At 37.2% G+C, this 16,395-nt stretch overlaps 1 protein-coding gene across 1 annotated transcript in view; it reads left to right on the forward strand.

Annotated features, from left to right (window-relative positions):
• plch2a (phospholipase C, eta 2a) overlaps nucleotides 1-16,395 on the forward strand; it is a 144,358-nt gene that overhangs the window by 109,890 nt on the left and 18,073 nt on the right. The window contains exons 8-16 of the mRNA XM_084086344.1: nucleotides 859-1,062; nucleotides 1,313-1,433; nucleotides 3,700-3,871; nucleotides 9,442-9,549; nucleotides 10,513-10,665; nucleotides 12,469-12,567; nucleotides 12,878-12,978; nucleotides 13,101-13,186; nucleotides 16,182-16,367. Coding sequence (XP_083942470.1) covers nucleotides 859-1,062; nucleotides 1,313-1,433; nucleotides 3,700-3,871; nucleotides 9,442-9,549; nucleotides 10,513-10,665; nucleotides 12,469-12,567; nucleotides 12,878-12,978; nucleotides 13,101-13,186; nucleotides 16,182-16,367 — 1,230 coding nt within the window. The remainder of the gene's footprint in view (nucleotides 1-858; nucleotides 1,063-1,312; nucleotides 1,434-3,699; nucleotides 3,872-9,441; nucleotides 9,550-10,512; nucleotides 10,666-12,468; nucleotides 12,568-12,877; nucleotides 12,979-13,100; nucleotides 13,187-16,181; nucleotides 16,368-16,395) is intronic.

The raw sequence follows: 16,395 nt of genomic DNA on the forward strand, positions 1-16,395 counted from the left end.
AAACACTTTAGGAGAAATAAACAGATACAATTAAGTAAATTGGGTAACACTTTATTTTGATGGTCCCTTTTTAACGTGCTGTTGACTATAAGTAACGTTGAACCTACATGTTAACTAACTTTCATTAGAGTATTAGTAGACTGTCTGCTTAATATCTGCTAACTCTTTATTTTGATGCTCCCCCAACAGACATTCCACTGACTATAAGTAACTTTGGAACTACATGTCAACTTATTCTAACCCTACCAGTCTACTAATACACAGTAGAGCTTATTAGATTCCTATAATGGTTTCATTAGACCTTAAAAGGTTAGTTCACTCGAAAATGAAAATTCTGTCATCAATTACTCACTTATCAATTACTTTTTGAAGCAACAGATTGGTAGTTGCGTGGACTGTTAATAGAGGAAAATAAATCGCTCAGATTTCCTTAAAAATATTTTCATTTGTGTTCCGAAGATGAACGAAAGTCTTACTGGTTTGGAAAGACATGAGGGAGAGTAATTGATGACAGTATTTTCATTTTTGGCTGAACTAACCCTTTAACCCAAACCCTGTGTAAATTGATTAAAATCAGGTATTAATTGATTTGTTGTGGTAGTTTTTTAACCACACTGTTCAAAATCAGTCGACACTGAAAACTTGCAGTCCCATTGTTCAGTTAATTTATTTTTATTAACTACTTTGAATTTAATTGCTGGTGATGAAACTTGACAGAAACTAACAGGTTATAACAAAATGATGTTTTTACATAGGTAGATTCCTCAGTTTTCAAGACTGCATTGCATTAGTTTTTCTTTGTGCTGCATCAACTAATGTTGACAGGAATGCACAATCTCCTCTAACTGTACCCCACAGGTTTTACAAATTACATGCGCAGTCCTGCTGGGGACATCTTCAACCCTGAGCATTACGAGGTTAATCAGGACATGACGCAGCCACTCAGTAACTACTTCATTGCTTCCTCCCACAACACCTACCTGATGGGCGACCAGCTCATGTCCCAGTCTCGGGTGGATATGTACGCCTGGGTGCTTCAGGCCGGCTGCAGATGTGTGGAAGGTAAGACTGGCCTGATTTTCTATAGTGCTTTCATCTTTTAGTGCTTCATTTTAAATAAGTGAATGAATTTTCCTCAGTTTGTGATCCAAACTATTCATGAGAAGCAAATCTCTGTGTGTGATTTGTAAAACATGCTTTAGTTTTCTTGAGAAATACAAAGGAAAAAGTATCAGTCACATGTACATTTATTTTATTCATTTAAATGAATCCATTTAATACATTTTAACTTTGTTTTATTATCATCCTTTAGTGGATTGCTGGGATGGGCAGGATGGAGAACCAATCGTACATCATGGCTACACCCTGACTTCCAAAATCCTTTTTAAAGATGTTATTGAGACCATCAACAAATATGCATTCATCAAAACCCAGTAAGAGACTATATCGGCTATATTGGATATTATTAACTGATTCAGAAGGTTATAGGTAGTGGTCGACTGAGATATAAACAACTTACAACAAGCCAGACTTTGTGACTTTTTTTAAGCTGAGAAGAGCAAAACAAAGTATGTATAATTATTTTGAGTCAGTCTTTTTGTGAGAAAATGCAATTTTTAGTGTACACATACAAAGTTATTAAGATTGCGGGCCTAGCACCAACGCTGCTTCTTGCGCCAGGAAAGTCTAAGCTAAGGCAGCCCACAGAACCGCTTGTGGAAAAGTTATGACATTTAGCACACAGATAGAAGACAGTCTGAACAGTTACCATAGCAAATTGTAAGTCTCTAACTCAACCCCTCAAGCGCCACCAACTAACCAAATAACTTTTGAAATGTAAGGACTAGAAACAAAAATGTTTCCTCTGATTCTTTGGCTCAAGACAGTTCAAATGCAACCTATGATGTAATTTTCTATCATGAAAATGATTCCGTAATTTTGAATTTTTTGAGAAACCTACTTTTTCAAACTCCTAGACCGCTGCTCCAAATTTCACGAAAATCGAATCAGATCAACTTCAGACCATGCCGACAAAAAGTTATGGAATTCAAGTTGATTTCATCAAACCGTTCATGTTGAAGGCTTTTTCTTATTCTTTTTAGTTGTACAATTAAATACATATACAATTTTTTTTTTTTTTTTAATTTCTGTATCTGTGAACAAATTACAATAATGAAATAATTAAAGAGAAATCATAAGAAGCTGCTAAAACACTTTAATCAATTTATTATCTTGCCATATAATCTATGCATGCTTAATATATAGATGTATATAGATGTATGCTTAAATTATGTGTCTACACACACACACACACACATACATATATATTTTGCTTTTCCAGGGTATATATGAGAGACGACAACTATTACTCTGAAGTTTCAGTCCTGAAGGTTTATGTGCCTGACAGCTGACAGTGAAGGACAATCAATGCTAGCCCACAGTCACGCTGTTTTTGTAATATCCTATTCTCTGAGCCTGATGACAGCACTGTTGAGCAGAGGGTCTAGGGAATGTGTGAACGTGTGTGTCCACATGAACATTTCACACTGACAGCTTGTTTCTACATGACTTCCTCCATCGCTATGAGTTTCAGGTGTTGTTGTTGCTAAAGGTCATAATGCAATGAAGCCGCACACTGTTAAGGGTTCTTGCAGGTCGCAGTAAACAAAAAGCTATTTTTTGATAATGTGTCACTTATATGTCAGATGTGATATGCATCTGTTATGTGTATATTTGGCTTGCCATATTAGCATGTTTTTTTTTATAAATTGCAATGGCAGTAAAAGTACACATTTACAGCAGTAAATATCTGTCAGTTAGCAGTATCTATGGCTATTTGTTTTCACTTTGTTATTTGTTGTACCAAAAATAGTGTTTTCCACAAATAGAGTACGGAATAAGACTTGAAATCATTGAAAATAATTATTGCTTAACCATCAGAAATGTTGTTTTTCCACCTCAGATAAGGATACAACTAAATATTACATGAGCTGGTTTATTTTACTGTATATTAAGCCATAAAGAATGTTCTGAAGATTTCTGCATAAGGTATTTGAAGCTTTGGCCACATTTTTTTGTTTTAAAGGTACTTTAAGCGATTTCTGAGAAACACTGTTGATATTTTAAATCAACGCAAACACACACGATGTCTCTTTATCATAGCTGAAGCAAGGCAACATAATGCTTAAATAAAGAGAAGATAACAAAAGAACGACAAGGAAGAGGAAAAAATTATCATACAGTACACAAGAGTATATAGCCTACAAGCAAGAGCTCCAGACAACCACAACAAACAATGTTCCAGATAAACAATACTGTCCTGTTACTATTGCTAACATTACAGCAACAGCATATCTTGATTCTGTGAAACATAGCGAAACCAATTTTCCTCATGTATGTAGCAGAATCAACGCAACCTCAGCATCCATTTTCAGCCATCTTTCTTTCTACAGTCTTTGTTCAAATCTCCCTCTTGCTCACTCTCTCTCCTCCTCCCTCATGAGTGGACACGCCCCCTACTGCTGATTGGCTAAGTGTGTTTTGGTGCTCGGGCCAATCCACTTTCAACAGAGTTTCTCAGAACGCTTACTACACCTTTATGCCTTCTGTCTCAAACTTGAATGACATTTTAAGTCTTTTTATTAGCCTCACTATTATCATAGATCTGTAAATGCATGTTTTTGGACTATATTTCCTCAGGTATCCAGTGATTCTGTCCATTGAGAATCACTGCAGTGTCCCTCAGCAAAAGAAGATGGCTCAGTATCTGACTGAAGTGTTTGGTGATAAATTGGACGTATCCTCCATCCCCACAGACCCATCTGGAGTCCTGCCTTCACCTGAAGACCTAAAAGGCAAAATACTCATCAAGGTAACTGTCTAAACATTTTTTTTTTTTTACAAATGTTCATTCAAAAGCTGCAAATTTATGGTTATTTTCAGATGATGACTGCACTCATGATTGTAAAACAAGCATGGTGTAAAACAAATTATTTGTATAAACATACACAGTATAATTAACTAAACAACATGAGTTAAAGAGCAACTTGCAGGTTAGAAGACCCAACAAGTCAATGTATAGAAAAATAATGTAGGAACTAGATTTTCTTTAAAAAAAAATTATAAATATGCTACAGTGGCTTCTGGAGTCGTTTTTGTGAGAAAATTTTACTTCCGCATCTGAAAATGGGCGTGACGGGCGAGAGTCGTGACGTAGCACGAGGGAGAGCGGTCGATTCAAACAACAGGGAAATATGGATTGCAATGACATTTCGGACGCTGAGGAAATTGTTTACGGACCACATCCATACAATTATGAGCCTGCTAGGCTGCCAAGAGAGCAGGGACAGGCCAGGATTAATGTTAGACAGAACATATTGGAACTTACAATAACAGAAACTAAGCTTTGATCAGGCGTTTGTCATGCTCATTAATATCCGCCCAGACTAACGTTACGTGATATAACTTAGCAGTTTCTCATGGAGAGACAGAGAGATATTTATTCCTGATACATTTTTTGTTCCATAGGTGCTTGTGTGGGAAATGCGAGGCAATGTTTACAGCTGAGGAAAGTAAGTGTTGCAGGGAGGTGGATGCATACTGGGCCTTAGTGGAAAATGCCAAACTTTCCATGGTTGCAGTTAGTGTTACTACAGTAAAGCCATGGTGAATGTTGCTGATCTATGGACACTGGATAGTTCGTTCATTCATTGCACAATGTTTATTCCTGGTTTTCACGTCAGCGCTGTTTGATCCGTTAATAACGGAGAAATGTGAATATTTCTCACTAGATCTCGCAGCGATGTTATTACTTCAGTGGCGAATTCTTTATTTACTGGATCTCGCAGTTAGGCTACAGTGTTGCTTGATCAGGCTCGCGCTGCACTGGTCCAAACTGATAAACGGTCCACACAAACACAATAACGAGTAACTGTTAGCTCAGTTTCGTTCCGCTTACATTGCGTTTGCCAGTTGATGTTGTGCTCGCGCCTACATCCAGCGGGAGAACCCGAAGATGCGTGCACTGAAGGAACCGCACTAGCTCTGAGTCTCACCCGGTTCTTACTTCGGTATCCCATGTTGAACTCCTTCATATCGCCGGGACGATAATCCTCCGATCTGAAGTGAACGCTACACACGACCGCGTTTTCCGAAGCCGACGCGGAAGAGAAATCCCGTCTCTTCACCTGCACAACCCGCACCCAGGCACGAAAGATAGCACCGTCCTTTTTCCTGTTAGGAAACCGGTGGACTCGATGTCCTGACAGGCTGGAGTTTTTGCAAGCTCCACAAACACATAAATTTACCATGACCATGATAAATTGAAATACAAAAACTACTGAAAACACACTGTCTCACGACCGCTCTTACTGAATACCAACCCACTCTGCACTGAGCTGCGGCAGAGCACAGCACACGTCTCCCTCGTGTGACGTAAAATGACGCGATGTTGAAAAAAAAGCGGTTTGTACGAGCAGTCAAAGAAACGCTCACTTTATCTACTAAATTGGTGTCATTATGTCGTTTTAAAACATTTTAAATCCTGCATTATCTTTTCATATGGTATTTTCATACACGGTTATATATTCATTTAGATTTTTTTTTTACCTGCAAGTTGCTCTTTAAGCTACTAGAATAGAAAATGTAAAAATATGCTTTAAATTTATTTTTATGCAAATTAAAAAAGTGCATGGTATTAAAAATGTACTGTTTTATTTTAGTTGATTGTTTTGGTGCTAAATATGTATCTGAAAATTTTTTTATGTGTAATCTTTTACCAAAGAATAAGAGAAATGTCTGCTGTTGTTGGTCGTTTTCTATCAGAAAAACGTAAAACCGTAGAGTCTTAATGATAAAAAATCTATTTGCTGAAGTCCAGCCCTCTCCTGTGCTTTTAATAAAGTGTGAGGTTTGGAAATTGGGCCGTAGATAGAGCAGCTCGGCAAGCGAGTTGGCGCTATAATTGGAAGGCAGACTGACGTTCCCACTAGAAAGTGAATCCTGAACTGTAAACTGGGCCAGCCGGTCGTATTGACAAATTGCTCGGCACAGGCTGTGAATCATAGAGTACGTAGCTCCTGGGAGCCCAGAAAACAGACTGCGTGTTATAATGCACTCTCATCGCAGCTCAATCGTTGAATTTGACTGGAATTTTGCTTTGTTACCGTTGAACAAGGCTATAATAAATACTTCAATGTTTTCCACTCTACCCAGAACTGAAAATTCTGTCACCACCCTCATTTCGTTTCAAACTTGAATGAATTTCTTTCTTTTGAGGAACACAAAAGAAGATGTTTTGAAAAATGTTGGTAAAGGTTCCCATTGACTTCCTTTTCTATGGACAAAACAATTCAATGGAAGTCACCGGGAACCAAAACTCTTTGGTTATCAACATTCTTCAAAATATCTTCTTTTGTGTTCTGCAGAAGGAAGAATAGGTTTCATATAGGTTTGGAACAACATAAGGGTATCACAGTTTGTACAGAAAGAAGGCAAGTAGAATCCAATTGCAAGAAACAGCAGTTTATCATAAACAGAGAGAGTTGTAATGCTAGTCAGAGGCGAAGGACTAAAGCAGGTGAGACACTGGCAATGCAGGGACGCAATGGGCAGAGGGAATCCAGGCAGATCCAGTCAGCTCGCGGGAGATCCGGGAAACGAGAACCACTCGAACGGGAACCGGCAAAAACAGCAGACAAAGAGTGCTCAAGGTCCAGTGAAAGCCTCACAATGATCTGACAAAGACAGGACGAAATCAGAGACAATAAAAAGGACGCTAAATGAGGAACAGCTGGCACTGATCAGCCGCGATAACGAGCCATGCCCACAACACTAATACACACAACACTCACACACGGCGAGGGCGAGACAGTGAACCCATGAATCGTGACAAAGGAAGAATAGATGACATTTTTGGCTAGAGTATCCCTTTAGGTTTAATTGTTAAATTTTGTTTCATTTTACGTTAAAACAAAATAGTGCAAAAGTTACAATATTTTGAATTTAAATCCTGATGATGAAAATCAAAAACTAATAAAATTGGGTAGAGAGTTAAATGGATTTTACAGTATGTTAATGCAACGTCAAAGCCAATAAAAGCAGCAACTAACAGCACACACTAAAACTAATTACAGACATAGTTTGACCCTCTATTGATTTACCCATTTCTGTCTATCTATCACTGGCCTTTTTCTGTTAATGTCCCTGTCAATGTCAGTGCTGCATCTCTGTAGTACCTACATGCATAAGTGCTATTCTGTGCACTTCAATCATACGTTTTACCGATAAAGCACCGTAAGAACCGGTATGTCCCCTGGGTTTTAATTGTCTTGTAAGATACTGTTACTTCTAAAACACCATTGGGCCAGAAACATTCTCTACAGAAATGCTGATAAAAATGTATTTAGTATAGCAAGCAGGCAGTCCCATTATATGTACTTGCATCATGCGTTCATGCAGTAGCAAAGCTCAGTCCTCAAAGGGGCGATACAGTTTCTTTCAAATGTCTGGCTGCTTCCAAAATGTGTTTTATATAGTATACATGTGTGTTGTATGAATGTGATCTGGACACACTACATTAGCCATGTTATCATTGTCATGTGACCTTCCAGCGTTAGTTACATTGCTTCACTGCCATTCACATTCCAATTGTACATTAGATGCCCACTTCAGAATCAAATCGGAAGTCATCCCAGCACTTATAGTCATCTCCTATACTGTTTTATGGATACTATGAATTCAGACATAATACTAAAAAAGTGACATAATAATCTTGATACGTAATAGGTAATCAGACATAATAATCTTTTCACATACTGTTGTCACCTACTGTATAGTAGGGCAGTTTGCGGGTAATGCAGAAGAGAAAACTAAATAAGAATAAGACAATTTACGCTAATAACTACTATAGCCCCACTTGTGGTAAAACTGATCATGCAACATGTACTTGTGTTGGGTGATAAATTGCATCATGATGAACACAAACATGAAATCAAGCTTTGGTAGCTGAAAACATTTGCTTTCAAACATTTGTGTATAGATGCTAGTAGAGATTTTTTGCTACAAGAAACCAAGGGTCAGATTTACTAACAGCTTGCGCCAGCGCAAACCCTCTTTAGGCATTAAATAACTAATGTCAGGATTTACTAAAGGCACGCAGTGAAAAATTTGCTCTGAAAAGGCATGGACAGTTATTTTTGCAGCTGACCTTATTGCATATGCATTTGTAGGAGTTTCCCATTCAGACGCAGCATTTATGGGAGGAGAGTTTTTAAGTGTATCATGCAAGGTGATTTACTTAGGTTTGCGCTAGTTAATTCACTGGTTTTTACGGCATTATTTACTGCCCAAAGCATGTCTTAAACCAGACGCTAATATGGGCTGCTCTTGCGTTGGTCATTATGGAAATGATCCGCGTCTGTGTTCTTTAATTTGTCGTCAGTAGATCGCGCACATAACTTTCCATTTCCGTGTTTTTTTTTTGTTTTTTTATTGCGCTCTCACGTTAATTTGCCCTGTTTTGCATATCTGACCCCAACTCTTCCTATTACTGCCAAAGTGTCCTTACACTGTGTCCTAATGTAATCACTCTGGTTCTACTTGCACCTCTCAGAGCGGGATTCGAACCAGCATTTCTGGCATGGAAGGCTAGTGTGGTAACAAGGACGCTAAAGACCACAGCGTATAGAGTCCGACGCAAATGCGCCTCTTGGGGCCAGGGGAGTGAGGTATTCTCGCACAGCTCTTACTAGCTTGCCTTTGTTTGTTACACTCGCCCCCCTAAACCTCACTCCCATCCAGGTCACGGCACCAATGTAACCCCTTCATTTCTACTCACAACGTTCCAAGCAGGATTCCAACTGCCGTTTCTGGCATGGGAGGCGAGCACGCTAACAAAGACCGCAGCCTCTAGAGTCAGTCGCTAGTGTGCTTTGAGGCCAGGAGAGTGAGGTTTACTTGCACAGCTCTTTCTAGCTTGCCTCCGTTACACTAACATTTCCTGAAAAAAAAAATTTTTCTTACTGCACTTAAAAAAAAATCAGTTTGAAAATAAACAACAACAGCCAATCAGGGTAAAAAAAACAAAAAGAAGAAGAAGATGTTTAACCTAAAGCTGTGTGGAATACGATACGTTATATTTCACAACTGGATTCCAGAGTATTTTTGTTAGTGTCATCATATTATAGTTTATGAATGGTAGAAAGTGATTGCTCATTAAAACCACCTAATCAGCACCAGAAAGACATAAATGATGTTTACTTTGCCTTGATGATGTCTTAAAGGCCACATATAGTTCTGCAACATTAGTGTCAACAAAGGAATTACAAAAATAATAGGTGTGTTCGACTTTGTGCTGCTAATCAGTGTCTAACTTAAAGCTGTGCATGTTAGTTGAAATTATGCAGACACATAATTTTCACATGTTTTCTATATGTTTCATAGGGTAAAAAACTGGCTGCAAATATAGACGAGAACGCAGAGGAGGGGGATGTGTCTGATGAAGACAGTGCAGATGAGATGGAGGACGACTGTAAGCTGATGAATGGAGATGTAAGTAATGTTAGATGATTATATGGTGTATTTTAAATTATACTTAGTGGAACAAATGTGTTAACTTTAAGTAATCCGATCAAACAATGAGAGAGTAGCTAATGTTCATTCAACACACTGGAAATAGAAGGGCAAATTGAGTGCATTGTGGGATACAGTATTCCATGCTGTCCGCTGTTATATTATACACTGCACATTTTGGCATATGCAGTAGGTCATTCATATACAGAATATGCTATATAATTTATAAATATATGATTTTAGTATTATGAACTCTGATGAAACATTTCTTTCTTCAAGAACTCTGATTGTGTATTTGTAATTATACTAATACTACAAAAACTATAGTTATGTTTTCTTATAATTGTCCTTCACACATGTTTTTTCATATTATAGTAATAGGAATGAGGGTTTTTACACATTATAGAACTATTACTAACAGTTGGTGGAGCTATTTAATGTGTTTATTTATCATGAAAATAATGTCATTAGTCTTCATTTTCTAAATGCAAAATATAATGTGTTTTATTATTATAGTTTCATTTAGGGTTAAAATATCCCCTAGACATATTCTTGAAAGTTTAATGAGAATTACCCTAATCCACAATTCTTCAAGTCCTTCTATGTCTGGCATGTTATTTTAGCAGCACATTTCAATCGTACTGCTTGCAAAAGGCTCTTAGAGAAACCTCAAAGGCTCATACATTTTAGATGAAAGTTCCTCTCTCTTTTAAGTGCCGTAATGTAAAAATAAAGGAGGCATTTTTGTAAGTGAATATCTGTCATGAATTTTTCTGTGTGTGTGTAAAATTGGGTCAAGGACTTAAGTTGAACTGACCTGGATATTTTTCATCATATTTTGACCTTGATGTTCTCTGTAGAAAGCTGAAGATGCTATTGCAATGCTAATTTTAAGGTGAGGTCCATTCAAATTCAGTTCTCTCTGTGTCTCCCACTTTCCAGACATCTATGAACAGGAAGCAGGCGGAAAATGTTGCAAAGAAAAAATTAGATAACCTCATGAAGGAGTCAAAGATTCGTGACCGGGAAGATCCAGACAACTTTACCATGGCAGCCCTGCCGCCCACGGGAAAACATGACAAATCACCGCAGAAGGTTAATACGCTGTACTTGACCCAAACTGCTTACATGTCACTCCTCCTTTTCCAGGAGAGGAAATGTTACCACTTACATTTGTTACCATTTACACCATGTTACCATTTACACACTGCAAAAAAATCATGTTCTTACTCAGTATTTTTGTCTTGTTTTCCAGTACAAATATCTAAACATTGTTAAATCAAGATGCATTTACTTGAGAAGCAAAACAATTTAGTCTTAATAAACAATCAAAATTAGGTGAATTTATGTGCAAAATAATAGCAAATATCTGTCTGTAAGGTAAGAAAAATAATTTTATACTCCATATGAATTTTTGAATTTTATTTTTTTCTGACCCCACTGAAAGATATTTTTTAAGTTTTAAGTTTTCAGAATACAATTTTAAGTAATTTTGCTTCTCAAGTAAAATGATCTTTATTTAAGATTGTTTTGATATTTGTACTAGAAAACAAGACAAAAAAAAGATTTTTTTTTTTTTTTGACAGTGCAAACAAATTCACCCTTTTGTTGTATTCCATTCTATTTTCTATTCTATTTCAATGCACTTGGATCATTATAGTTTGATCATTGTTTGTTTATTCATTTCTCAATTGAATTAATCATCAATTTATACACCTATTATTTAGAGCAAAAACGAAATTACCTAAATTATCCTAAATGTCAAATTACATATAATAAGCTGACCATTTTTAAAACTAATCTTGGTAAGACTTTGATGGTCCCTTTTTAACGTGCTGTTGACTATAAGTAACTTTGCAACTACTTGTTAATCAACTCTCATTAGAGTATTAGTAGACTGTCTGCTTAATATCTGCTAACACTTTATTTTGATGCTCCCCCAACAGAGATTCTACTGACTATAAGTAACTCTGAAACTACGTCAACTTATTCTACTAACCCTAACCCTACCAGTCTACTAACACTCTAACTCTAGTTAGTAGACATGTAGGTGCAACGTTACTTATAGTCAACAGAATGTGTTAAAGGGATCATCAAAATAAAATGAAACCCTAATATTTACAATAACTGACCATGATAATCATTATTTCTGACAAAAAATACTGTAGTTAGTTCTCTTACTTTACCGTGCTCTTACCTTTCACTCATTTAAACTGTTCAGCAAGTACTTTAATTAGGTTAGTTCTGCCCTTGTACAGATGTGTATAATGTGGTTATTTAAGGACTTACTTGAGGCCTAATATTTAAATAAGACAACTACACAGGACTGCTACACTGTCGTCCTTGAAGGCCCACAGAGAAATAGGCAAAGGGGGCAATATGATATATTTTTGTAGCATTTTCCCCTGAAGTCCACCCTCTCCCAGTCTGTTTAATGTACCTTTTAAGACTTCTAAATCTAAATGACCTATGTTATAGCTAAGTAGCTAAGTTAGTTCACACTGTCATTCATCAAGATGGACCAATTTGCTAAATACTGAATAATAGGTTTATGTAAATGTGGATGATCATTTCTTATTTGCAGCTTATTTGTCTTGCATAGTAAGGACATTGAAATAAATGTATTTTGTTAGTGTTAGAGTATGTCTACAGCACAATCAACCATTTGGAAAGAGCAAGAACAATCCTGTTTGAATAGGTTGCTACCGCCACCTAGTGATCATTGTGTCAAAGAATAAGTCTGTTGTCCATCCACGGCAGAAAGTGTATCTATTGTTACTGTAACGGCACACTGTAAGTGTTTAACTGTCATGATAATGTCTAGTGTATATTTGATATATTTAGTGTATACACCCCTGTCCAGATTTTCACTGCCATGCATCTATATTTTGAATTCAGGGGAAAGCAGAAGACAGTACTGACACTGGAGATGAGGCCAACGTCGGTGGCAACAAACGTGTGTCTAAATCTTTCATGGGGAGCTTTTCCAAACGCAAGGTACTTACAGATTACTTAGCAAATGCACCCACATTCAACAAAACAATCTTTCTTCCCATAACAACACACTGCACACACTGAAAAATACATCCTCAGCTGCATAGATCAATTATTCATACTGAATTAATGATTAATAGAAATAATAAAATGTGTGTATACAGCTCACTGAAATACTTGATTCAGCTGTGTAATAAATGCTTTGTGAGTCCTGGTCACCCATTCGAGGTTTATTTTCCAATAGTGTTCGGCTATCTCTTAAATATTGACTTAATTAACACTGCATCACCTCAACTCCATCTGTGCACTGTAGAAAAAGACGAGTAAACTGAAAAAATCCTCCAGTTTTGAGGATACGGACACCGATCAGGAGAGCTCGAGTGGGGCGTCTAAAGCACCAGCGCATCACAGCAGGTACCATTAGAACTGTTCATCATGTGTGAATTTATACAGTATATAGTCAGTTAAATATTTAAATATTTTGTGTTGATATGCTTCAACCTTCATGTAACTGTAACTGTAATCTATTTCAACAGAAAGAAAAAAACCATGAAGTTGTCAAGAGCACTTTCTGATCTGGTATACACAAAATCTGTTGGCATACCAGACTTTGAGGCACAAGGTGAGAAGAACAGAAAATATATGTGAAAATCTCTTAACATTTGCACACAGAACACTTCCTGTGAGATTCAGTATTACAAGGTTGATGAAAACTGTATCCTTTATTTAGGCTCTAGAGTGAAACTCCACTGAGCACTTAACCAATCGAGGAATCCATTAGAAATGTTTATTTTATTAAATGATTAGTTCACTTAAGAATTAAAATTTCCTGAGAATTTACTCACCCCCACGTCATCCAAGATGTTCATGTCTTTCTTTCTTCAGTCGAAAAAAAATTAAGGTTTTTGTGGAAAACATCCCAGGGTTTTTCACCATACATGTATAGTGGACTTCAACGGTTATCAACACTTTGAAGGTCCAGATTGTAGTTTCAATGCAGCTTCAAAGCGCTCTACATGATCGCAGCTGAGGAAAAAGGGTCTTATCTAGAGAAACGATTGGTCATTCCATCCCCCCCAAAAAATGCTTGTCTTGCACTAGCTCTGCGATCCGCCACGCATTACGTAATCACGTTGAAAGATCACACGACATAGGCGGATGCACCGACCTCTTGTTTACAAAGCGAACGTACATGTAGAAGGACATGTAGTGTTTTTTTATGGTCAAACACCATTTTTTATGGTGTTTGACCATAAATAGTTTTATTGATAGTTTTTATGGTCAAACACCATTTACAACAAAAAATAATTGAATAAAAGGTAAAACAACGATGTCGGACAATTTTGAAGTTGGAGTCCAGTCAAGTCACCTTTATTTATATACCGCTTTTTACAATACAGATTGTATCAAAGCAGCTTCACAGTGATAACATGAAAATAATACAACAAAGTTTGTTTCTAGAAGAAAATTGCGTCATCGTCCACCTTAAGTAAGGAAGATCAATAATATTGTTGAATATTAAATGTCCCCAACTAAGCAAGCCAAAAGCCAAGGCAACAGTGGCAAGGAACCAAAACTCCCATCAGGTGACAGAATGGAGAAAAAACCTTGGGAGAACCCAGGCTCAGTCAGGGGCCAGTTCTCCTCTCGCCAACGAGCGAACAGTGTATGATTATGATCCAGGCAACATTACAGGTCAGAAGACAGATTGGATCAGAACATTCAGAAAATGTCATTACACCGGTATGGAGACGAGTTTGTTGAGGATCAGAGCCGATGGCTGTCGTGTCGATGAGGCCTTCACAGGGCTGATGAGGCTGGGACTTCAGGGAGCCTTCATCAGATCTGGATACGGCCTGGATCCAGCGGACTGCGGTAAACCTCGGGATAAACAGAGAGACTAATATTAGCGTAGACGCCATCCTTCTTATGATGTAACGAGTACATCAGGATTTATGGGGAGTGTTCCCGGTTCCGGCTGACCTAAACTATGCAGCCTAACATTGAATTATAGAAGTCTATAATGTGTTATGTGTATGCTAGGCCAAAGAGATGTGTTTTTAGTCTAGATTTGAACTGACAGAGTGTGTCTGCTTCCCGGACAATGTTATGAAGATTGTTCCAAAGATTTGGTGCTAAATAGGAAAAGGATTGTCACCGCCAGCTGTCGATTTTGATATTCTAGGTATTATCAACTAGCCAGAATTTTGAGATCGCAATAGATGTGAAGGACTATAATGCGTTAAGAGCTCGCTCAAGTAATGGGAAGCTAAACCATTTAGTTCTTTGTAAGTAATCAGCAATATTTTAAAATTTAAACGATGTTTAATAGGGAGCCAATGCAGTGTTGACAGAACTGGGCTAATATGGTCATACTTCCCGGTTCTGGTAAGAACTCGAGCTGCTGCGTTTTGTACCAGCTGTAGTTTGTTTATTAAGCGTGCAGGGCAACCACCCAGTAGAGCATTACAATAATCTAGCCTTGAGGTCATGAACGCATGAACTAATTGTTCCGCATTTTTCATTGAGAGCATATGACATCATTTAGATAAATTTTTAAGATGAAAAATGCGGTTTAACAGATACTAGACACGTGACTTTCAAATGAAAGATTGGTATCAAATATTTTTGATACCAGGAAGAGGAGAAAATGAGATGGAGTTTATCGCCCTACACTACATTTTTTAACCGGAACATGTGTGATCTTTCAACGTGATTACGTAATATGTGGCGCATCGCAGAGCTAGTGCAAGACGAGCATTTGTGGTTAAAAAGTATACTTGTTTTTTTGTTTTCATTTTTTTATGACCGATTGTTTCTCTAGATAAGACCTTTATTCCTCGGCTGGGATCATGTAGAGCCTTTGAAGCTGCATTGAAAATGCAATTTGGACCTTCAAACTGTTGAACCCCATTGAATTCCACTATATGGAGAAAAATCCTGAAATGTTTTCCTCAAAAACCTTAATTTGTTTTCGGCCGAAGAAAGAAAGAAATTAACATTGGATGACGTGGGGATGAGTAAATTATCAGAAAATGTTTACTTCTGAAGTTAACTTATCCTTTAAGGTTATATTACAATTCAGTTTAAAGTTCATTACACAAAGTAATTACACAATAAAAAAAAGGTGTAGGATTTACTTTGAAACAATTTTCATTCAGAAATGTCTAGTAGATTTTACAAATAATTACAAAGAAACAGACAAAAAAATAATAATAATACATTTAATTAAACATGAAGTTTTGAAGTAGAAAGACATATAGTATTTTAGTAGTATTATTTCTATTTTTAAAATAGTAAAAAGTACTCCAACAATGTTTTGTTTTATTTTTATCAAAACATTCAAAATTCAAACATAAAAAAAAAAAAAAAAAAACATTTCTTCTAGTGTATTTGTTTTCATGTGATCAGCTGTGCAATTTTTAACTCATTTGGAAAATGGATTCAGAAAAAACACTTGTCTGTAAATATGTCTGGGTTTTTTTTGTATTTGTGATTTTATATTTTACTGATATTTGATTACTTCATTATTGTTAAGTACCACTCATCCTCCATATTACTCCAGTTGTTCAGATGGGTGTAGTCCAGTGTCCTCATGCATGTGGTTTGCTCTGCAGTGAGCAGCTGCAGTTGGCAGGTGTCGTCGATGAGCGAGACCAAGGCCCATCAGTTAATGCAGCAGAAGCCAGTGCAGTTCGTCCGATTCAACCAGCGCCAGCTCTCCCGCATCTACCCCTCCCCTTATCGCGTGGACTCCAGCAACTTCAACCCACAGCCCTTCTGGAATGCTGGCTGCCATCTGGGTACGCCAGTCCACCCACAAACAAATAT

This window comes from Abramis brama (genome assembly GCF_963993115.1).
Source record: "Abramis brama genome assembly, chromosome: 16".
Lineage (NCBI taxonomy): Eukaryota > Metazoa > Chordata > Actinopteri > Cypriniformes > Leuciscidae > Abramis > Abramis brama.